At 31.0% G+C, this 23,320-nt stretch overlaps 3 protein-coding genes across 7 annotated transcripts in view; 2 read left to right on the top strand and 1 right to left on the bottom strand.

Annotated features, from left to right (window-relative positions):
• The window catches only part of LOC130670144 (uncharacterized), a 91,877-nt gene extending 88,986 nt beyond the window's left edge, over nt 1-2,891 (top strand). Inside the window, exons 1-3 of one of the 5 annotated variants that reach the window (XR_008990316.1) lie at nt 1,852-1,886; nt 2,353-2,619; nt 2,736-2,891. Coding sequence is in view for 1 of the 5 variants with exons in the window: in XM_057473364.1 (XP_057329347.1) it covers nt 2,337-2,619; nt 2,736-2,815 (363 nt within the window). In the remaining 4 variants the exon portion in view is untranslated. Of the gene's footprint in view, nt 1-1,851; nt 1,887-1,963; nt 2,238-2,287; nt 2,620-2,735 lie in introns of those variants that run through there. The other 4 variants (XR_008990315.1, XR_008990314.1, XR_008990317.1 and 1 more) reach the window with 4 other exon arrangements.
• A 2,255-nt stretch (nt 2,892-5,146) lies between these two features.
• On the top strand, nt 5,147-6,485 carry LOC130670143 (uncharacterized). The gene is made up of 2 exons (XM_057473363.1): nt 5,147-5,659; nt 6,073-6,485. The coding sequence occupies exons 1-2, from the start codon at nt 5,555-5,557 to the stop codon at nt 6,352-6,354; spliced, it is 387 nt and encodes a 128-aa protein (XP_057329346.1). The 5' UTR covers nt 5,147-5,554; the 3' UTR covers nt 6,355-6,485.
• Nucleotides 6,486-10,548: 4,063 nt separating this feature from the next.
• LOC130670138 (uncharacterized) overlaps nt 10,549-23,320 on the bottom strand; it is a 116,712-nt gene continuing 103,940 nt past the window's right edge. The window contains exons 10-11 of the mRNA XM_057473352.1: nt 11,092-11,331; nt 10,549-10,991 (exon numbers count right to left, since the gene is read on the bottom strand). Of these exons, the coding sequence (XP_057329335.1) occupies nt 10,875-10,991; nt 11,092-11,331 (357 nt within the window). The 3' untranslated portion in view covers nt 10,549-10,874. The remainder of the gene's footprint in view (nt 10,992-11,091; nt 11,332-23,320) is intronic.

Here is a 23,320-nt window from a genome sequence, read left to right as displayed (position 1 = left end):
TGACAAACTAAACTTATGACAAACTAAATATCGTCCCCTGGACGTTTCCACACTCCCACACACACACGTATTTTAAGCGTCTCCCGGACGTAACACACACACTCTCTCTTTAAAAAACCGTCCACCGGACGTTAAACCTTATTTTCCTTAATTTCTAATTTAAAAAACCGTCCACAGGACGTTAACCCGCAATTCTTATTTCCTAGTGTCCACCGGACATATCTTAAACCTAACTTAATCTTTGTCCACCGGACTTACATCACAGACACAGTTTCTTTACTCTAACTTGACTCTACAAATTAATTGACTCTAATTTTAACAATACTCAGTAACTTTTTCCACTTAAAATTTTACAATTCCTTATTTTCAATACTCAAAATTTTCTCATACTATAATTTACTGTATTTCCAATCAATTAATTTATTTTTGTTTAATGTAATTTATAAATTAATTCATTTTACCACTTATAAATTTCCACTCATCATTTTCTCTGATTAATTTACCACAATTATTATTCATTTATAACTTTCAATTCCTAAATGTTTCACTGATAATTTTCACAATTAAATTTATTTCACATTCAAAATAATCCGTTATCAACTTTACTCACAATTTAATTTACCCAAACTCTAGTATCTTTTATTTAGTTTTTAGATATTTTAATTAACTTAAAATTAATTTAATAATCACGTAATGACTAGAATTTGATTTCGGGTTGACTAGAATTTCGGGCCGGTGAATTGGCGTCACGCGGATCCCGATTTTTATTGACGTTAATTGAGTAAATCGATTAAATTTATGAATTTTAGAATTAATGCGGCTGACAGAATAAATTCCAGCCTGTATTAATCTCAAGATAAATTAATAGATTAATTTATAACGGCTGGAGAGCCTGGAATAAATTTATAAATTAATAATTTTAATTACCGGATTATTTACGCGATAACTTTATTTTATTCTGGCTGTGGAGCCTTGAATAATTATTATAGAGTTCGAACACTAAATGATGACCAAACGAGACGCGATGGAACTTACGAGAACGCGAGATTGAACGGCTAGTGAGCCTGAACTATCCGTTTCGTTACGCGAGATCAACGGAAAGATATTAAGTAATATATTATAATTAATTAGCCAGATTAATGAATTAATCAGAGGCCTTAATTAATTATAATTTACCTCCAAATATAATTTCAGCAACACTTGATGGATTCTGCGGTTATCCTGCCGTCGGATGCGGTTCAGTAGCTGATGTTGGTATATCCAAATTTTCCAGGTTTTTCCGTTGCTTCAATAACTTCTCGCTTCTTAATTTATGCCTCTTTACGCCAATGGAGATAATTATTAAGTTATGATTGATTGAAATCTGTCAATGATCAGTAGGCATTAGAATGTTATATAATTACTTAAGCGAATGGCCTCTGGAGAGCCTGGTAATCAAGATGTTAAATTATAAAATGTATCGCCTTGTTCCACGTGAAGCGGACGTAGACTTGGATAATTACCTTGTATTACAATGTGTCTGATCACTTTTGTCGTTCACTAACTCTTGTCTTCACTTAGGCGTCCATCGCCTTCAGTCGTCCGACTGACTCTCTCGATTTTTGGCACTTCACTCCCTTATAACTCTTCGATTCGGGTCTCTTTGATTTACCCCCGGAAAACTCATCCCTACTAACTTAATTAGTCAAAGAGAGGGACGGATGTTCGGGTCTCACTGATTAGCGACACCCGGTGACATGTCGAATCACTTAATTTACTAAACCGGGTTATAATTAGGACCCGTTATCGACCGTGGACAAATCCAATTTTTGATATTGATAAATAGTCATGGGAATCTATTTTACCCTGTTACATTTGATTTCAAAGATTTCCCATTTAAATTACACGTAAATTAAATTACTTTTTTTTTAACTTTCTAATACTCAGCTGCATTTTATGATATCGACGAGGTTTTGGTCGCAAATTATAGGGCATTTTGTGTTCTTCAAAAGTGCCCATAGTTACTTAGCTGTAATTCCAGCTGTTTCACTTGTGTCCGTTGCGGAAGTCTCTTTTCTTATGAAATTGACCTTTATTGGCTTCCAGAACGTAAACCAATGAAAGTACACTAAAAATGTTAATAGAAATTTTATAGGAAATTTTAATCTCTTAAAAAAAAGTCTTATGAGTCAAGTCGTTAAAGTCCATAGTTTCCGAGTTATAGAAATTTTAATAATTTGAAAAATAAAATATCAATTGTAATTTTTTTTTTTTTTTTGATATTATATTTTTCAACCGATTAATTACTGAAAAGAAAGAAAAATTTACATTTAAAAAATAAAAATATGAAATAAAAAATGTTTGTAGTTGCAGAGAAGTTGAGAGATTTAAAGGCTGTAACTCACCTAGAGCTCCTATCATTATTAAGTGGTGAACCAGTTATACGTCATCCCCGGAGCGAGAGCTTAAAAAGAGATGAAGCGATTACAAATGCTTGGCTACTATATGATAGCAACATTTTAGATATTCCGAATTTCCTAGCTTATGCTAGTTATTTTCTAACACCAACATATCTACAAGAACATTTGAATAATATGAACGGTAGAACAGACGACGAGGAAGAAATTTTCGAAATAGGAGGTAAATCTTCACTAAATAATCAATAAATATTATGTCGTTAATGACATTAATAAAACGATATAATTTTAAATTACAAATATTAAGAATGTCAATTAAAATTTTACAAACTGTTGCAGGTATCATTCTTCGACCAATGGAGGAGTACTTTAGGATGGAAGTGTTCCAAGAATTAAACTTAATTATTGAAAATGAATAAATTATACTTTTTATTTCATAGCAATGTATAAAAAAATAAATCAATTATTTTCCTTAAAAAAATTGCGTGGTGTCGTGGGACACCAGATAGGGACGAAGTTCCTTATTATAAAAATATTAATTTCAAGTTCTATTCGAAGTATAAAGAAAATAATTATTGGGGTATACATTTTTGTTATGATTTTTTTCTCGATAGTGCTGTAAAGAATAAGCATACACAATAGACTGGGCCAAAAAAATCGATTATTTTTTTTTTTTTTCGATACTGTAAAAATATTATTCCTGATGACCAAAAAAAATTATTGTGCAAGTTTGAGTCCTTAATATTGATATTAAGAGGTGTATCGTTACGACTATTTTTATGACAGAAATTTCATGTATTACCTCAAACTCGTAAGTCATCTATCTGAAAAATTTGAGCAATGTATAGTCTTAAAGAAATTGAATTCCCTACAAAAAATCTCTATTAGGAAATTGCCGTAAAACGAGCCGTTTCCTCGTAACCGTTAAATTTTCTTCAAGAATATGAATCTTGCGTAAAAAAAAATTTTAATATTTCTAATAGTTACAAAAATCCAAAATAGAATCAAAGAACTAAAAAAACAAATCAATGTTTAAGGCACGGTTACAAGAAAACGGCTTATTTGACGTCAATTTACTAAGAGAAATTTTTTGTAGGGAATTCGATTTCTTTTAAGAATATACATTGGGCGTGTTTGGCCGAAGTAAGTACTTACTAAATTTAGTAAGATTTTGTATAGTAAAAGCATATTTACTATACCAAATCTGACTAAGTCCTTACTAAATTTAGTAAGTACTTACTTCGGCCAAACACGCCCATTGCTTAAATTTTTCAAATAGATGATTTACGAGTTTTGGGTAAAAAATGAAATTTCTGTCAAAAAACTAATAGTCGTAACGATACACCTCTTAATATCAAAATAAGGGCTCAAACTTGCACAGTAATTTTTTTTAGTCATCAGGAATAATATTTTCACAGTATCGAAAAAAAAAAAAATATAGTCGATTTTTTTGTCCCAGTCTAATACATTCCTATACATAGTGTATAGCCAGAGTTGCAAATAGCGCATTAAATTTATAATTGCATTAGTGTTTCAATTAAATTTTTTTTTATATTTCATAATCTAAAAACAACAAATTAAAAATGATTTTGTAATTTTCTAATTGAATATCTTTGAATTGAAAATAATTTTTTCATTTTTAATCCAACATTTTTCAATTAAAAATTAAATTTCAAATTTTCAATTCGTAAAGTATCGTTGAAATGTAATGGCTTAATTTTTAAATCTACGTTTTCAAATAAAACATTAAATAAAAAATTTCAATTCGGAAAACCAGATTAAAAAATTTCTTTCTAATCTCTAATTCCATACCTAATAATTGAAAAGTCAATCAAAAATTTTAATTAGCCATAGCTAAAGGGGATTAGAAAATTACATTCTGTTTCTAAATTTTCTATTTTCGAATAAAAAAATTAAATAAAATATTTTTAATTCTGAACATCGGATTGGTATTGGTTTAATTTTTAATTCTCTGCTTACGCTGAAAATTATTCAAAAAATATAATGCTCAAATGTCTTAACTATGCATGATCTTCTTGATTCAAATTCTATTATATCTGACGATCAACAGTAAGTTTAAAAATATTCAAACTTAAAGATCAAGTAAAACAGTATTCTTTTCTGTTATAAGTGCTGTCAAATTTTTTGTCTTGATTACTTATTTGATTGAGTACCGAATCTGAATTAAAAAGTAGTTTTCAATTTTTGATCCCATGTGTTTGAATTAATAAGTAATTTTTTAACTTTTAATTCCACGTATCTGAATTAGAAATAATTTTTGAAATTTTAGACCCACGTGTCAATTTAAAAACTACTTTTTTAAATTTCAATTTCACTTCTCTTATTAAAAATTGGTTTTTCGATTCTTAATCCCACGTGTTTATATTTAAATTAATTTTTCAATTTTTCAATTCAAGTTGTTGAATTAAAAATTAACTTTGTAATTTTAATCGATATAATTTCAATTACGGATTGAAAATTCAATTTTTTATTGCAAATATTCTCATTAAAAAATTCGCAACCCTGTGTATAGCCTCCCTGCGTTTAACGTAGTAGTAATGATCAGATGGTCCCACTTTTGACCACCAGATGGTGTAATTATCGAATGATATAATAATAATAGCAAACGGCAATAATAATAACAGTCATCCCATAGACTATACATTAGACAGTGTTATAGCCACCATACATAGACTATACATAAAAAGGTTACGATTTTTTCTCGCGTTACGGACGTTTTTTGCCGGCTAGGGTACCCTCCGCAACGCGCCATAAGGAACTTCGTTCCAAAAAAAAAATTGTTTTCAAGTTTTTCATCCTAGATTATTACACTAATAAATTTAAACATTTTTATTCGGATCGCGTTATAGGTTGAAATTTTTTTTTTTGCATTTTTACTATTACATAAATTAGTTTTAATATTTAGTCTAATTTTTCATAATAATTTCTACCACGAAGCCTAGATAGAAGGAGAACGATCGCTATAGGTTTCCTCGCCGTATATGTGTCCTAAAAAATGAGGCAATATCGGGTACAATAATTCTCCACAAGGGCGGCGGTACTGTTCGGGAGTTCAGATTTTTGTATATGTGTTTTTGTACTCACAAGTAGTGTTGTTTAATATTTATTCTGTTATTAGTTATAAATAAAAGTGAGATATGGTTAAATATTGCACTGTGGTGAGTTGTACGAATAGCAAAAACAATAAAAAAGTAAAAAAAGAATTACAACTACAGAAAAATTCTATGTTTACAGTACCTAAAGTAAGTATAACCTTAAAGCTTCAATTTACTCCATGTAAAAATATTAATTTGATAATTAAATAATATTATTTATTAATTTTCATACAATTAAACTATATTAAAAATCCAAATAAATATTTAAAAGTCTTATGATGCATAAGGTTATAAAAATAATTAATTCCCCCGAAAGCATAAATAGCAAATGTCTTTGAATTTTGTTATGAAAAAATTATTCATGTATAAGAAGAAGATAAAAAAATTTTAAATCTCTACTTTTTCCGCTTTTAAAAAAAATTAGGAAGTTCATAACTTCTAGTACCCAGTTGTCAGTCATTTCTACATTTATTTTGTATATTAATTTTAGTTATAAATAATTTCATACAATGAAGCTTATATATGTTGAACTAATTGAAAAATTTACATATTTTCTGTAGGATCCTGAGATTGTCCGAAATTGGAGTCAAATATTAGAACAAGATTTAGTTTTTAGTTCATTCATTTGTGATAAGCATTTTGATGAGGAATATATTTTAAGAAAAGATGTGGTAAATATCCCTGGTCAAGAACCGTACGTATCAGAGAGGAAAAAAATAACTCTCAAACCTGGTGCCATTCCTACATTATATAAAAATATCAACGAGACGTCACCTTTAATTAATGTGCCGGTTGATGAAACTGTAAATGTGAGAGCTGCTGTCAAAATTTTATTAATTTAAATTTCAAATAACTACTATCATGTAATAATTTTAAATGTCATTGAACAAGAAAATATCGTAAAACTGCAAAGTTAATGTAACTAATCAATATTATGTTATTTTATTATTTTTCTAATGTTTATCTCAAAAATAAAATTTACATAATTTTATAAGTCGTATTTTTTTTGCTATTATTCAACTATTTAATGATTTTACGTTAATTAATCGATTTATATCCTTACAGCTCATCAGGTAATCTACAATTATACATTTTTCAGCTTCTTTTAATTATCAATTTAATTTTTAGATGATTTTTTAACTTAATTGCTGAATTAAAAATCTTATTAATTCCATATTGATCATTTACCATTTTATTTCATAAGTAAATAGGTTGATTTTTTTATATTTTTTCGTGTCATTCTTCTCAATATTTAATTTTCTGACATCATAATTTGTCATTCCATTTCCATCAGTTTACAAATTATTATTTAATTAATAGATATAATTGTCAATTTTTTCCGATTAAAATCAGTAATACATTTATTTAAAAAATCTGAATTGTCAAACCGTTGCGCTCTCTAGTGGCAGTATAAATCATCTGATCATGCTTCATATTCGTATACACATTCCTAACACTGCGATCGTTCTCCTTCTATCTAGGCTTCGTGATTTCTACGGTCAATACTTTGTTATTTAATTAATATTAAATATAATTTTTTTTAACTTTAAGCCTTATCAATAAAATTTAAATATTTAAAAAATTAAATCACCATCATTTGAACTGTAAATAAATTTATAAATTTTTAATTTAAACCAAAAAATAATACATGTCCTATTAGATTTTTAAAATCCTTAAGAACGAGTTCCATAATTTTTTATTATCATAGGAATCTACTACATCAACTGAATTCAGTCAATTTAACGGTCGGTAATCATTTTGTTTAATCAGGGAATTGGATGTTGCTCTCATGTTGCTGCTGTTGTTTACTATTTATCACACGGAAGATATTTAACAAAGATTTTAAGGCCTGCTGAAATACTTAGCAAATTATTTGATAGAGACAGTATTTCACCTGTGATTGAAGAGGATAGTGATGAAGACTGATAAAATATGATTATACATTTTTTTCCTCAAGTATATCTTCCATTTGTTGTTATGTATTTATAATTTACAAACTAAAATCTATTTCCTGTTTCATACGTGTATAATGTTTATAATATTTTAGTTGATATTATATGATATGACAAAATTTAACTGCTGATGCAGAGATTATTTTTGCAAATAACATTCAAGAACATATACAAACTAGAAAAATAATGATTCACACTTTAAACATGTAAATAAAGTAAATATTTGCTTAAAAAGTGGTTTTTATTTTTTTTTCTATATGGCGTACCTTTTTTAAAAATTTTAAAAGCACTTAAATCTATAGGAAATTGGATGAGAAATCAAAAAAAAATTATTTCATAATTGTACCAGAACCGTAACATCATGAAAAGTCGAAATTAAAACTAAAAAGTCATTTTTTTCGAGGTTGTTGTCGACCGATTAAGCTCCCAATTTTTTTCCGAGGAGCTACTATCGACCCCCAAAACATATCCCGAGTATAAGTCAATCGATAAAATAGTCTCTGAGAATATTCATTTTATCTGATTTTTACATATTTGGCTTTTTCTCGAAGACCGATTGGTTTCAAAAGCTGAAACTCTCAGGATCTTAATATCTTATTAGTACCTAAAAATCCCCGCAGTATCAAGCCGATACTTTTCGGGGGCAAATTCACCATGCTTATACCCCTAGGGCCTTTATGATTTTGCTGTGACGGTATGCAAATATTATCAAAAGAATTATTTATACCGCTAAAAGTACGTAAATTCGCTATATAACGAATTCGAGTATTTGAAAGCTATTCGAGACAGTACTGAATTTAATTAATTAATTAAAATTAGTTTATTTTAATTATGAATTAAAATTAATTTATTTTACAGCATTACATCAACTTGTGTTATCAATACTTTTTGCAACTACTGTATTCTATGAATAAATTATTATCATACGGCTTGTGGTTTGGCATAAATAAAAACTACACAGAAAAAAAAACTATCTTGGCTGAATATAAATTTTCTTGAGTCAAGAAGATTTTTGCGTCAAAGAAGGAAGGCCAGATTTTTCTTCGAGCAAGTATTAAATTTACTTGAATTTTAAATCTTACGTCAATAAATCATTCCTTAAGTCAAAACTCTTTTACGATTGAATTAAAATACTTATTTATTAATTCAAGATACTTGATTTTCTTAATTCAAGAAAAATTTTATTTATCCAAGATTTGCTATTTACTTGTATTAAAAGTGAACTTATTTATCCGAAGTTAATGCATTTATTACGATAAATAATTTTTTTTTTAAAACAAGAAGCTTAATTTACATCATTCAATAACAATATCTTTTTATTGAAAAAAATAAATTCGTTGTACCAACAAAATTCTGTTCTTCTGTTGGTAATATAGTTTCTCCAGACAAGCTGTATGAACGACTTGAGCATAGAGTAAATTTTCTTGGCTGAAGAAAATTTTGTTCTTAAGAAATGAATTCTAACTTACTCTCTCTTTCTCGCACTAGCATAGTAAATTGATACCGAGTCCACATTTTTTATCGAAATAAATTAAAATTAAATAATTGGATTATATTATTTATAATAAGTTAACTAATTTATATAATTAAATAAATTTGTCATTTTTTTTCTAACCGAATTTTTTTTTATTAAAAATTTTAATATTCTTATATCGATATAAGAATATTAAAATTTCGATCGAAATTGTTTTATGAAAAATTCATATAATCTGTTCAGTATTTTGCTAAAATGTAACATTTTTCCAAATTATTGTCAAAAATCTTTTTATTTTAAATTCTGTGTTTAAGATTGAAAAATATGACTGACTGCAAAGACAGTGTGGGTTAATAGATGTAGGCAAAAGAAACGTAACTTGGCAGAGGCTGGGATGGCTTAGTTGGTAAAGCTCTCGCGCGACGCCGAATCGATCTGAGTTCGATTCCTGCGTTAAGCGATAATTGTTTTTCTCAATTTGTTACAATATATAACTCATAGAGAAAATGTTCTATCCTCTGATAAAATGCCTCTAATTAAGTACCTATCTGCTTCACATTATTGTTAATAATATTGAAATCGAAAAATAATTTTTTCGATAAAAAATAAAAAGCTTCTTAGCTCAATAAATTTCTTTACTCAACTGAAGAGATTTATTTCTTAACTGAAATTATATTTTTGATTGCGACAAAAAAAATTTATTGGTCCAAGAAAGTTTTCTCATGATTTATAAAGTTATTTTTCTTAGTTTAAAAACATTTTCGTATTAACTCAAGACATTTTTTCTTAACGACAAGATAAAAACATTTTGGAGTAAGAGACGCAATTTTCTTGAGAGGAGAACATTTTCTTGAAACAAAATAAAAACGCTTTGGAGCAAGAAAGTAAATTTTCTGGAAAGAAGAACATTATCTTGAAACAAAATTAAATAATTTTGGAACGAGAAAGCAAATTTTCTTGAGAGGAGAACATTTTCTTGAAACAAAATAAAAACATTTTGGAGCAAGAAATTAAATGTTCTTCAGAGAAGAACGTTTTCTTGAAACAAAATAAAACCATTTTAAAGCAAGAAACTAAATTTTCTTGAGAGGAGAACATTTTCTTGAAACAAAACATAAAGATTTTGGAGCAAGAGACTGAATTTTCTTGAGAGAAGAACATTTTCTATGATGAAGATCAAATCAATTAGATCCAGAAATTAAATTTTCTCGAAAAAAGAACATTTTTTTAAAACAAGAGAAACTTCTCAAAACAAAATGCAAATTTATTAAAACAACAAAAAAAAATTTCTTAAAGCAAGAAACTTTTCTAAAAACAAGAAACGATTTTTTCTTCATTCAAGAATAAAATTTTGAAGAAAATATTTTACTTGAACCAAGTAAATCTTTTTTTCTGTGTAACTATTCAAATACCTCGCTCATCATTAACAAATCCACAAACATCTAAATGTATGTACGTATGTGTGTAATTAAAAACTAATTCATTAGTATTAAAGTCTATAATTTTAAATTTATATACAAATATATAAACATGTTTGAGTTATTTTTTTAAATTTTGACAAAACAACTGAAAAAAAATAATATGTGAATATTGAACGTTTATTTTTAAAATTTGTTCTATTCATACACAAGGCTTGATAAAAAAAAAACGTTTTTTTAAAAAGAAAAGCCATCACCTTTTATCAATCTTAAAACAAAATTATTCTTTTATAACTAAAATATTTATTTATGACTAAATTTAAATATTATGCTTTCAATTGAAATATTTAGTTATAGTTAAAACATACACGCTGAATTTAATTCATAATATACTTTATTCTATATATGATTATTAATTTTAATTTTATTTCATTTGAAAAAATATTGAGCTAGAATAAAATGGTATCAATAGTAGATACAACAACTGTCATTCACAATTAAAATGTGAATTTATTTATTTACGTTCTATAATACGGTCTTGCCATACTGTATGTCGACATTGGTATATTGTTTTTCGATAAATGGTGAGCATCACCTTGATCATATTCGACATCGTAGTAAATACCACTTTGATTCTGTAAATAAATTTTTATTTTAAGTTAGAAACAACCAAAGTATAAATTATTATTATTATTATTATTATTATTAATAAATTTATAATTATTTTCATCTTACTGCCAAAGATGATCTAGATTTTGGTCTTGGTACATGAAAACCACTACTAGGAATCAAATCAGCTCTATCTTTATCTTGTGGCTCAGAATCTGAACTATCAGGTTCAGGTTGGTATCGTTGTCTAGGTCTTGGCGGAGCTTGTAATCTTGGTAAAGGAACTGGAGGAAGAGTACCATGACAACTGAGAGTTGGGTAGCCAAATACGGCTGAACTGGGTCGTGTTGGACCCAGCGGTTCCGTCTAACAAAAAATTTATTATAAATTAATATTACATAAAATATTTTCAAAAAGTTTCTAAGCTTTAAAAGAAATAACATTAAATAAACTATTTATTGTTTTGATATTCAATAAAGCTCTTTCAGTATCAATAAATTTGTGAAAGCTCATTTTAGATATTAAATAGAATCTTGGTAACCACATAATTGAATATTAATCTCATGTATGAAAATCAAAAATTTTAAAGAGAATCTGTAACCGGACAGACGTGAGAATTGAGGCTCTCTCTCTCTCTCTTTATGAATAACTCTCAAACATTGAGCAATCAGCTACAACTGCTCCTTGTGCAACGCCACAAACTCATGGAAATACTGCAGAGCTTGTGATATCAGGTATAGCGGATTCAATAGCAAATAAATTGTCGCCCTTGGAAATTACAACTACTGTTCTAAATGCTCTCGAACTGCCAAATTTAGTTGGAGATGTTCTGAGTACTCGCGAATTTGAGAACCAAAAGCAACCTAGACGCCGTGATGATAATACTAGCACACACTCTTACCTAGTCTGCCTGAAGTTGTCTCAAATTCGTGACTTCATTATCAACTCTAAGCGTAAATCAAAAAATCTTCTGGCTAATTCAGTGTTCCCGGCTTGTGTGGATCAGAATTATAAAGGTGCTATTTACGTCAACGAGTTCTTACTACCAGAGACCCATAAATTGTTGCTACGGATTAAAGAAAAGGCTAAACTCCAAAAGTTTAAGTACGCCTGGGTGGCAAGTGGACATATTTTTGCAAAGAAGGATGAAGGCTCCGAAAGACTTACCATCAACAATATCACTGATCTCTCCTTGTTAGATTAGCAGTCATCTGATTCTACAGTTAACTCTATCACTAATGCCTTCTCATCATTAATTGTATTAAGTCTAAATATAAATAGTTTAACTGGTCATGTGTCGCAATTTTTAACTCTAGTAGATGAAAATAAACCTGATGTTATTGTTATTACTGAAACCTGGTTAAAATCCACAGTTGATGACAATATCTTTTCACTTCCAGATTATGCTGTTGTACGAAGAGACCGAACTTTGAAGCATAGTGAAACTGGTCGTTATATTCAAGGGAGTGGTGTTGCTTGCCTCAGACGCAAAATTCACAAGACCAAGGTGTTACATATTTAAACTTCTGATCATTTGAATCAACCGGAGTTCTTAATTGTTGATGTCACCTTAAATTCTGGGTCGCATCTCTTACTCTTTTGTATCTATAGAAGACCTAAAGGTCTGTTTCTCAATTAATTCTTCGACATTTACTCTAGACTTGCTCCGAACTTCAACAACATCATTATTGCTGGTGACTTAAATTGTAACCTGCTGGAAGACAGCTAGACTTCAAATCACGTGAAAGAGTTTATAGCCGAGTCATCTTTATACTGTGTGCCTTATGGTGTTACTTTCTGCAAAAATTATTGCGATTCTTGGTTAAATGTTATCTTGTTAGACAGTAAGAGTAAACTAGTATCATTTCAAAGATCTGATGCTCCTTTTATTGACGGCCATGGCTACTTACTATGTAAGTACCTGCTGAACAATCCGAATCGAGTTACCAAGAAAATCACCTTTAGGAATCTGAAAAGCTGTGGTCATTGTGCTCTGTGTAATACATTAATGAATGCATTAAAAGTTGAAAATGCATCACTTGAAGATACTGATCCAAATAAATTACTCTCTGTCTTCTTAACTCAAGTGTTATCTTCATTAGATCTCCATGCTCCAGTACTTACAAAGCAAACTATGTGATGCAGTAATCCGTGGTTCACTACGGAACTAAAATTGAAGTGTAAAGAACGAGATATGATTTACAAACGGGATAAGTAAAATCGAGATCCTAATCTACTTTCACTATGTAATTGCAAAGAAGGGAGCTGAAAATCAAGTTGAATCATGCACGGGAAGATTACCTTAAGAAAGCGTTGTCAAATCTGCCATATGGTCCAGCTGTTTGGAGCAAGCTAAAACATCTCAGGGTGATAAATTCTAACTCTTCTTCGCCATTAAATTTCTTCGATGCTATTGAGTTGGATGAGTTCTATGCTAGCATAGTTAGGAAGCATCTGCCTTGTAATTCTGACTTTGTTGATAATCTTCCTTCTCACTATCAAAATCAAGTAGATTGCACATTTCACTAATCAAGAATATATATTGTCGATGTAACTAAAGCTAGACATCTCACCTTGTCGAAATCTAAAGGCAATAGTCCTGATGGATTAGACCTGCGGTGGCTTAGAGACCATATTCCTCAAATATCTCTCTATTCGACACTCATTATTTAACAGATCTCTTGACACGAGCACTTTTCCTGAGATTTGGAAAATTATCTATATAATACCTCTTAACAAAGTCACTCCACCTAGATCTCCTTTAGATACTCGACCGATTGCCAACCTATAACACTTGGCTAAGGTATTTGAAAGAATAATTGCCAACCAAGTTGTCGATTATTTAGAATACAATGAGCTGCTTGATCCTTTTCAATCCGGTTTTCGGAAGCATCATAGTACGCAGACAGCACTACTGAGACTTACAGCTGGCATCAGAGAAGCTATGGACAAAAATTAGCTGACTTTATAAGTTTTATTCGACTTAAGTAAGGCCTTTGATTATGTAGATTCAAAGATTATACTAATTCCTCTATTTGAACTTGGTTTTTCCATGGAGGTCATAGCTTGGTTCTTTTCTAATTTGTCGAATCGATTTCAGTCAATTTTGAATGATTTCGGGATTCCCATCAAGATTCTTAATACCTCATCAGGAGTTCCTCAAGGATCTGTTTTTGGACCAATCTTGTTCTTGATAGCTATAAACTCTGTAGTCAGGTGTCTACTGTAAACATGGACTGTTCGCTGACGATAAATATATTTACGTACATTTTTTCATCTATCAAACTCACGATGCAGTCAGAAAAATTAATTCCGATAGACAATCAATTGCCCATTGCCCATTGCCCATTGGGCAAGAGCATGGACTCGAGTTAAACTTATCAAAAACTAAAGCGGTGGTTTTGGGGTCACGTAGTAAATTGAAGCTGCTGGCTTATGTATATATACTTCAAATGTAGTTGATGGTATTATTATACCTTATGTTGACTCAGCTAAATGCCTAGAAATACATATCAGCAGAAATTTATCCTAGAATCATCATGTATCTCAAATTATTAGCAAAGTAAATTCAGCTTTACGTTGTCTCAAAGTTTGAAAAAACATCTTCACAACTGATATTAGGAAGCTACTAGTTTCAGCAACTATTCTTCCACTTGTTGACTACTGTACAATAGTACTGATAGATGCTACATCGGAAAATGATTTAAAACTCCAAGGTGCAATAAATAGTTCCATAAAATTTATTTTTAATCTTAAAAAAGATGAACATATTTCACCACGAGTTTTGCTCTATCTTTTATCAAACTGTGTACTGTGTTGTGTGCCTGTGGGCGTTTTTGTTACAGGTTACTGGCAGGCAACGTGCAGGTCTTGCGTTTGTGTTATAAATCATCTTTTTCCAAGGCCTGTTTTTTTTTTTAATAAATTAATTATTTGAACCATTGCTCAAACTGTTGGGGTTGTTGGCTATCCTTTTCCCGAGGTGTCTCTCTGTCAGTTCGGAGCCTGCGCAGTGAGTAGTAATTTAACTCTGGTGGCCGTCACGTCAAGCTTTCGGCTATTGCCTGTTATACCAGAAGAGCACGCTAGCGCCAACTACTGGTGACGTTCAGTACTCAATTACCAATTACCAACGGCTTAAATATGAATGAAAATCCGAAAGGCGTGCCACCAAGCTCACCATCTGGGTCTGATTCATCTACTAATTCACTTAAACGTCAACGCCATGCTCAAGATAAAGACATGGATCCTCCAACTAAAAAAATTGCTAGTGGGAAACCTACGTTGGCGTCAGTTATGTGGGGTATTAAAGCTATAGGGAACACTCTACAGGAACACAATATGCTGCTTAGATATATTCCCAGTATTAATGAAAAAGTTGAGGTATACAGTGTTGAGGTATTAAACCTAAAACAAACAACTGCTCAGTTACAGGCTGATAATGCTGGTATGAAAGATCGCATGGAAGAAGTGGTTGCTAGGCTTGAACGTGGGTCATCACAAACAGTCTTCGACGATAAATCTCGTTGAACCGAATCATCGGACCAAGGCTTACAGAAATGCCTTTGCAGTTGTTACTAATTACAGATACTCTCAAACTCATAACAAGTACTGATGTTTTTAAGACTGAACGCAACAAATAGCTGCTTACCTGTGATGATGACTGGGCGACTGAATTTTACAATTAAATTATAACCGATGCTAGCTTAGTCGAGTGTATTGAATGTTTTATAATCGTTATCCTATTAATAATCTTTATACTCTAATTTTCGTTTTTTTAACACAATTTGCTGTATACCAAACTACGACTATATATTACTGTTTGTTTGTAATTATACTTTGTACTTTGCATTTTTGTTCAACTACCAATGAACAATAAATACCTATCTAATCTAATCTAATCTCTCTCTCTCTCTCTCTCTCTCCGCTTTGTCTACCCAAGAAAAAGTTTTTTCATAAAATTTCATGAAATTCCATAAAGTCTTATAAAATTAGATAAAATTTCACAAAATTATATCAGATTTTATGAAATTATACTAATGAAATTTTGTAAAATTTTGTGAAATTTTATAAAGTTTCATAAAATTTTTACAAGTATATATTATTTAATAAAAGTTGGTCAATCTACCAAAAAGATTCTTAAAGAAGAGGAAATTTCCAATGAAAAACTCCTAACTCCCGGATTTCTATCTCCATTATTTAGAATTTTAATTTAACGCTGAAAATGGGTCTCCGCGCGACATTTTTAGGTTGCACGCGCGGCGTTGTGACGTTTGCTACGTAAATATTAAAATCATTGGGTGTTTGATGTCGCAACACTGAGATCTCTAACGAAAAACAACCCTGGGACCCAGATCTCTCGGATATCCCACTTATGGTGAAAGCATTAGAAAGATCTGGTGGCGTCACGAAGTGAATGTCCAAGGGTAACCTACCCCATTTGGTACCATACATTCACTTTACCTTCTAAAATATCCCTTCCAGAGACTCAGGGTGCGCAGTAGACCCCTAAAATCTGTATATAAACCCCCGAGAATCTTCCAAAGACAGTCAGTCGCTCTCAGTTGTAACCAAGTAAAGACTGAACTCAGTAGTGCAAGCAAGTCTGTTCTACGCTCGAATAATACCATCATCCAGGTCTAATTGGCACAGAGAAGTTGATTCACCAAGCGAATTGAGCCCCATGGTGGCAGCAGCAACGCTCAACTTGTGAGTACCCTGCAATTAATTCGCTAAAAAAAGAATTACGCTCAACTTGTGAGTACGTTCTTCGGTGATCAAAACACTGATCTGTACCCCATTTGGACTCTGTGGCGAATTAACGCTCCGTGTGAGTAGTATTTCCGCACACAACGCTCAACTTGTGAGTACGGTGCGGGAGTCGATTCGCTAAAAAGGAATTACGCTCAACTTGTGAGTACGTTCCGAATCTGATTCGAGTCGCGAATAGACTTGTTCACTGCAAGTGACTAGAAGATTCACGGGTCACACCCAAAAGGGGTAAGTAAACGCACTACTTAAAAATCTACCGCATTACTAACACTAGATTGTAACAGGAATTAATAAACATTGTAAACACACTGGTAACAGAATATATTCTTCTCTTTCTCTAAAACAAGTTTCATCATTTCCACAAAACCTTTCACTTTCCCAAATCGTAGAGAATAAGACTTCTCGAGGTCTATCCGGCAGCCCACCTCTCTTTCATTCCTAATACCCTAGTAGCCACGCAGGGTAAATAAATTGGGAACCCGATAGAATTCGCATCCGCTCGGCGAATTACTATCAAACAAATCACGTCCATCAAAGTAGGCAAATAAAATACTAATCATAATAAGCGCGAGTTACGACACATATATGCAACCACCCTCGATACTGAGTGCGTTGCTTTAACATATTTTTAACGCCTAAATTGACGCGTATTAATTAAACGGGAACGAAGTAGCCCGCTATTTTCTTCTATTGATTTCTTTATTGTGCATCGATAACCGCGAATTATCTAATTTAAGTACACGGAGAAAAAAAAATACTTTTATCAAGAACATTTACTTGAGACAAAAACATAAATTCTTGATAATTTTCAAGAATATATAATTTTGTCTCAAGAATTCGTAGAATTGAAGGAAATAATTTTTATTTAATTCAAGTAAAGCTATTCTTTTGTTTACTTAGAATATAATATCAAATTCATATAATAACAAAAATAAATTTGATGCTTTTTTCTCAATAAATTGATAATTAATAATAACAAAATAAATATTTTGAACGGATTTCTTGAACCAAGAAATTCTTGTTTGGAAAATAGTATTTTTTTTTCTCAGTATATTAAAATACCTACCCCGGACGTGACAGCGTCAAAAGCAAGTACGACACATTAATTAATTTATTTAAGGTATTAAATATTTTTTTTTTTAATTTGAAAAAATTATGGTGTATTCTGAACACTTTAAATAATTTATTCCCGTTGAAACTTTTACTTAAAATTAATTTTTCAACAAGTTGAACGATTGTTAACTAACAAACTTTTCTCGAACTTACGTCTTCATTGTAAATGAAAAACAATGTTTAAATAATTGTCGTATAAATTTTTCGCTTCGTGGAGCCTGTCTTACATACATACTCAACAAGACCACACCATAAAAGTTGAATATTATTCATACTTTGTTTATAATAATTTTTGTACTTGAACAAAAACTGAAAAATCCAAGTAATGTTGTTAAAAAAACTTTTTTTTTCTTAATCATCATATTATCGTTTTTTTATTAATAGATATTAGTTTTATATCTATTTTATAGATAATAGATAATAGAAATTATTAATAGATGATAGATACAAGATATTAATTGAATTGCAAAAAAACTTTCTTCCGCCATTTGTTGATAAATTTTTGATAAACAAATTAAATTTTTCAATATTTAAAAAAAATTTGTTCTCACAAATTCATTATTCAGCAAATATTATGATTTAAAAAAAAAATTTTTCCTTAATAACAATTTTTAATTGTTTATAATCGTTTTTTAAATATTTCTATTGTTTAAATAATTAGTTGAGAAATTATTTTGTATCTAAAAATCATAATTGAAAGTCCTCTATAAAGTAACAAAAAAAAATTTTTTTTATCAACAATTCCATTGTTTAGTAACTTACTAAAGTTTTATAAACAAATTTTTAACTTTGTTATATTTTTTTTCTGAAACTTCTAAAATTTACAAAAACAACCCCATATAACGAAGTTATAGAAAAAAATTTTTTTCAATTTTTTATTGTACTTTTAAAAAACACGTGCTACAAAAGTTGCAGCGGCTGCTTCATTTGTCTACTGAAAAACTAATATAACTCTAAACTATTAGAGATACGAAAATAAACATACTAGCCGATTTTATAAAGGATTAAACAATCTTTCAAATGAGCTATTAAAAAAATTTGCATTCATTGTAGGGGTGAGCGAATACTCGAAACTTCGAATTATTCAAGACGAATCGAATCGAACAATTCGATTCGAGATTCGCCTCGAAGATTCGAAATGTTCGAAAGGTTCGAATGGTTCGAAAGGTTCGAATAGTTCGAAAGGTTCGAATAGTTCGAAAGGTTCGAATAGTTCGAGTGGTTCGAATAGTTCGAAAGGTTCGAATAGTTCGAGTGGTTCGAATAGTTCGAAAGGTTCGAATAGTTCGAGAGGTTCGAATAGTTCGAGAGGTTCGAATAGTTCGAGAGGTTCGAATAGTTCGAGAGGTTCGAATAGTTCGAAAGGTTCGAATAGTTCGAAAGGTTCGAATAGTTCGAAAGGTTCGAATAGTTCGAGTGGTTCGAATAGTTCGAAAGGTTCGAATAGTTCGAGTGGTTCGAATAGTTCGAGAGGTTCGAATAGTTCGAGAGGTTCGAATAGTTCGAGAGGTTCGAATAGTTCGAGAGGTTCGAATAGTTCGAGAGGTTCGAATAGTTCGAAAGGTTCGAATAGTTCGAAAGGTTCGAATAGTTCGAAAGGTTCAAATAGTTCGAAAGGTTTAAATAGTTCGAAAGGTTCGAATAGTTTGAAAGGTTCGAATGGTTCGAAAGAATTGAATAGTTTCGAAACTTTACCGAATCTTCGGTAAATAGGGGGGCCTGGGACACGAACGCCCCCCCTCAAAAATTAGGTAAAAATTTTTTTTTTTATTTTCCGTCAAGTTATGACCTCTATAATGTTTTTATCATATTTTAGGCCAATATGTGATATGTGGGGTAAAAGGGACCACTAAAAAAAAATTTTTTTTCGAGTGGTCCCGTATACCCCACATGAGGGGGGGGGGGGGCATTCGTGCCCCAGGCTCCCCTATTTACCGAAGATTCGGTAAAGTTTTGAAACTATTAAAATCTTTCGAACTATTCGAATTATTCGAATTATTCGAACCTCTCGTACTATTCGAACCTTTCAAACTATTCGAACCTCTCGAACTATTCAAACCTTTCGAACTTCTCGAACTATTCGAACTATTCGAATCTTTCGAACTATTCGATATTCGACTCGAATCTAACTATTCGATTCGATTCGATTCAAACAAGATTTGCACACTCCTCATTCATTGCTAATCTATTGTTATGCGCACTTGTTTATAAATAATAATCTTTTTTCGATGTTTTTCGAACTTTTGTGACTTCTAACTTTTTAAATGATGCAGATACGGTTATAGACTTTCAAGGCAATTCTCTTCAGTAATAAAATATATGAAGATTGCAGTTTTTTATTTATATATAATATCATTTTAAAATGAATTAATGCCATTTTTCTTTCTTTTACAGTTATCTCACTTTTCACGGCTATTACTTTTCCAGTAATATTCATCATTCATTTTTAGCTCTGTACTTAATAATGAGCAGCTGCTAAAAAAAAGGTTCGAAAAGCGAAAAAAAAAAAACTGAATAAAACTTAAAAAAGAAAAGGTAAAAAAATTCTTGTTTTATCTCGTTTTTCGGAAAAAAATTTTTTTTTTCTCTTTACCTTACATTTACTGAATAACTAACGCAAAAATGAAAGAAAATCCGAATAAAAATTGATTTTTTCATTTTGGTAATGATTTCACAAATTAAGGAACAAAACTTGTTCCTTTAATTGTTTTGTAAAACTTTGAGCAATCGGCCCGGACAAACGGTTCAATGGATCAATCTGAAAATTTCCAGGGTTTTTTAAGGGTATATTAAGCTGTAAAATTACCTGGCAACATTATTTTTTTTATCAATATTTGCAGAGTAGCGATGACCCTTGTAGGAAAAAAACATTGACAACGGGGCCAGTCTTGGCACATTACTGGGCTACCGAGGCTCGGCCTCCCAAGGTTGGTCCGAGATCCGACCAACGTTCAAGTGACAAGCCTTGGTTTGCCAGTCTTGGGCCAAGATTCGACCAATACTCAAGTGACAAGCCTTGGTTTGCCAGTCTTGGGACAAGGTTCAGCCAATACTCAAGTGACAAGCCTTGGTTTGCCAGTCTTGGGACAAGGTTCAGCCAATACTCAAGTGACAAGCCTTGGTTTGCTAGTCTTGGGCCAATGTTCAGCCAATACTCAAGTGACAAGCCTTGGTTTGCTAGTCTTGGGCCAATGTTCAGCCAATACTCAAGTGACAAGCCTTCGTTTGCCAGTCTTGGGACAAGGTTCAGCCAATACTCAAGTGACAAGCATTCGTTTTCCAGTCTTGGGACAAGGTTCAGCCATTATACAAGTGACAAACCTTGGTTTACCAGTCTAAATAACAAATGGTACCTAAAAACCCCTGGCTTCTGTGAATAGCGTAACAGCCTAGTGGATAAGACGCTTGTCTAGCAGTCATGAAGGACCAGGTTCGAGACCCAGCAAATGCAAAAAAAAATTAGTTTCATCGATCCACCTGATTTCTCTGTGTACAAATTTATTTCCATATGTTACCATCACGCACATGTCTACTAATGTTTTTTTTTTTTTTTATTTATTTTTAATAAGCATAGGTGCTTATTTAGCAACAGTCTTGGCACAATACTGGCTCTCGATATTGGGCCAATACTTAGATGCAATCTTGGCACAATACTGGCATTGGTTATTGGGCCAATACTAAGATGCAGTCTTGGCACAACACTGTCACTCAAGCTTGGCTAGGTGTTATCATTTCGATGCTTAGACAGATTTGGGCCAAGCTTGGATTTCAAGCTTTCCCCAGAGTTAATAAGTCTTGCGCCAAGCCTCGGCCAAGCTTGGGCCTATTGTTTCTTCCTATAAGAGGAGTCGACTAAAAAACCCGAAAATGGCCATTTTTTAAGGGTTTTTCAATCGGATGTCAAGGAGGAAAAAAAAATTTTGTTCGAAAAAATCGAAAATGGAGCTTGTCGGGTATTTATTCAAGTTTCTTAAACTGCCCTTTAAATTACTGTGCGGCCATTATTTGCTGAGATATCAATAATCAAAGACAAAAGGATCCTTTTTCATTCGAAGGCTGATATCTCATCAGCAAATTGACGTACAGAGAAACAAAAAAAAGCAAATTGTAGCTGAATAAATTTCCTAAGCTAGCCATGAATTTGTTTTTTTTCAAATTTTTCAATTTTTTCAAATTTAAAAAAAAATATTTAATACCTTAAATAAATTAATCAATGTGTCGTACTCGCTTTTGACACCGCGCGTGCAACCTAAAAATGGCGCGCGGAGACCCATTTTCAGCGTTAAATTAAAATTATAAATAATAGAGATAGAAATCCGGGAGGTAGGAGTTTTTCATTGGAAATTTCCGCTTCTTTAAGAATCTTTTTGTTAGATTTCTTAAATATTAATAGTCTATGAAATATTGGAAAAAAACGAAATGCCTTCTTTTTTTTATCTTTAATTGTTTATAACTTTTGCAATTTTTTACGTGCTTATACACGCTTTTAGAACATTTTTCTAGGCGTCATTCTAGATCTAATGAGCTATTGCACCTAATTTTAAGAGCATTATTTCTATTTTGGACTATTTTCAACTTGTCGACTAGACTAATATTGGTATGAAATATTGTATATTTTTATGAAATTTCATAAAATTTTGTAAAGTTTTACAAAACTTTATTAAAGTTTACATGATCTAGAAAAAAACATATGAAATTTTATGAAAAACCTCGAGAAAATTCTATGAAATTTCATAAAATTTCGTAAAAGGCCCATACTTCAATTTTCTAAAATTTATAAAGTTTCGCATAATTTCATAAAATTTTAATAGTATAATTTTATAGAAATTCATGAAAATTTTTTTTTTTCTGGTTATTATATGTTTTATACTTTAATATGAAATTATCAGTTCCTCCAAAATTATATAAAATTTCATAAAATCTTATAAAATTATATAAAATTTAGTATGAAAGTTTAAAACTCCATATCTCGATAAACATGCTATTTATTCATACGCGACCACGTACGTGGCTCGGCGCAGTGGATAGCAGCAAGGACTTTTAATTGAGAGTGCGTAGGCTCAAGTCCAGCAGTTGCCAGGATTTTTTCATCAACAAAAAATATAATTACCATCTGGTCAGAAAGTATTGACCCTATATTTGAAACTCGAATAACTTGTGTTAAAAAAAAAAAACGCATTAAAACGTGAAATATATAGATCGGTAGATTGGAGTCTCATCTACTCCCATCAAAATTTCATAAACCCAAAAAATTTTTTACCCGAGATATAAACAATTAAAGGTTGAAAAACGTGGTTTTTAGGGGGTATAAATTCAAGCATTAACTTTGATTGTTTATAATTTCGTAAATAATTGTTCTGTTGCTACGCTGATTTCTTCGGTGTATACCCTAGTAGCAATAATATTGTGTAAGTTGCTTGAGCAGGGTAATTGACCAAATACTCGATGCGAACGATATCAAATCTTGTTC

Source organism: Microplitis mediator, chromosome 6 (assembly GCF_029852145.1).
Source record: "Microplitis mediator isolate UGA2020A chromosome 6, iyMicMedi2.1, whole genome shotgun sequence".
In the NCBI taxonomy this organism is placed as follows: domain Eukaryota; kingdom Metazoa; phylum Arthropoda; class Insecta; order Hymenoptera; family Braconidae; genus Microplitis; species Microplitis mediator.
The sequence above is the reverse complement of the archived record's forward strand: the minus strand, read 5'-3'. Positions and strand labels throughout refer to the sequence as shown.

Coding starts and splice junctions, on each gene's coding strand:
- LOC130670143 (XM_057473363.1), top strand. CDS start 5,555: ATGGTTAAATATTGCACTGTGGTGAGTTGTACGAATAGCAAAAACAAT. Junction 5,660..6,072: donor CTATGTTTACAGTACCTAAA/GTAAGTATAACC, acceptor TATTTTCTGTAG/GATCCTGAGATTGTCCGAAA.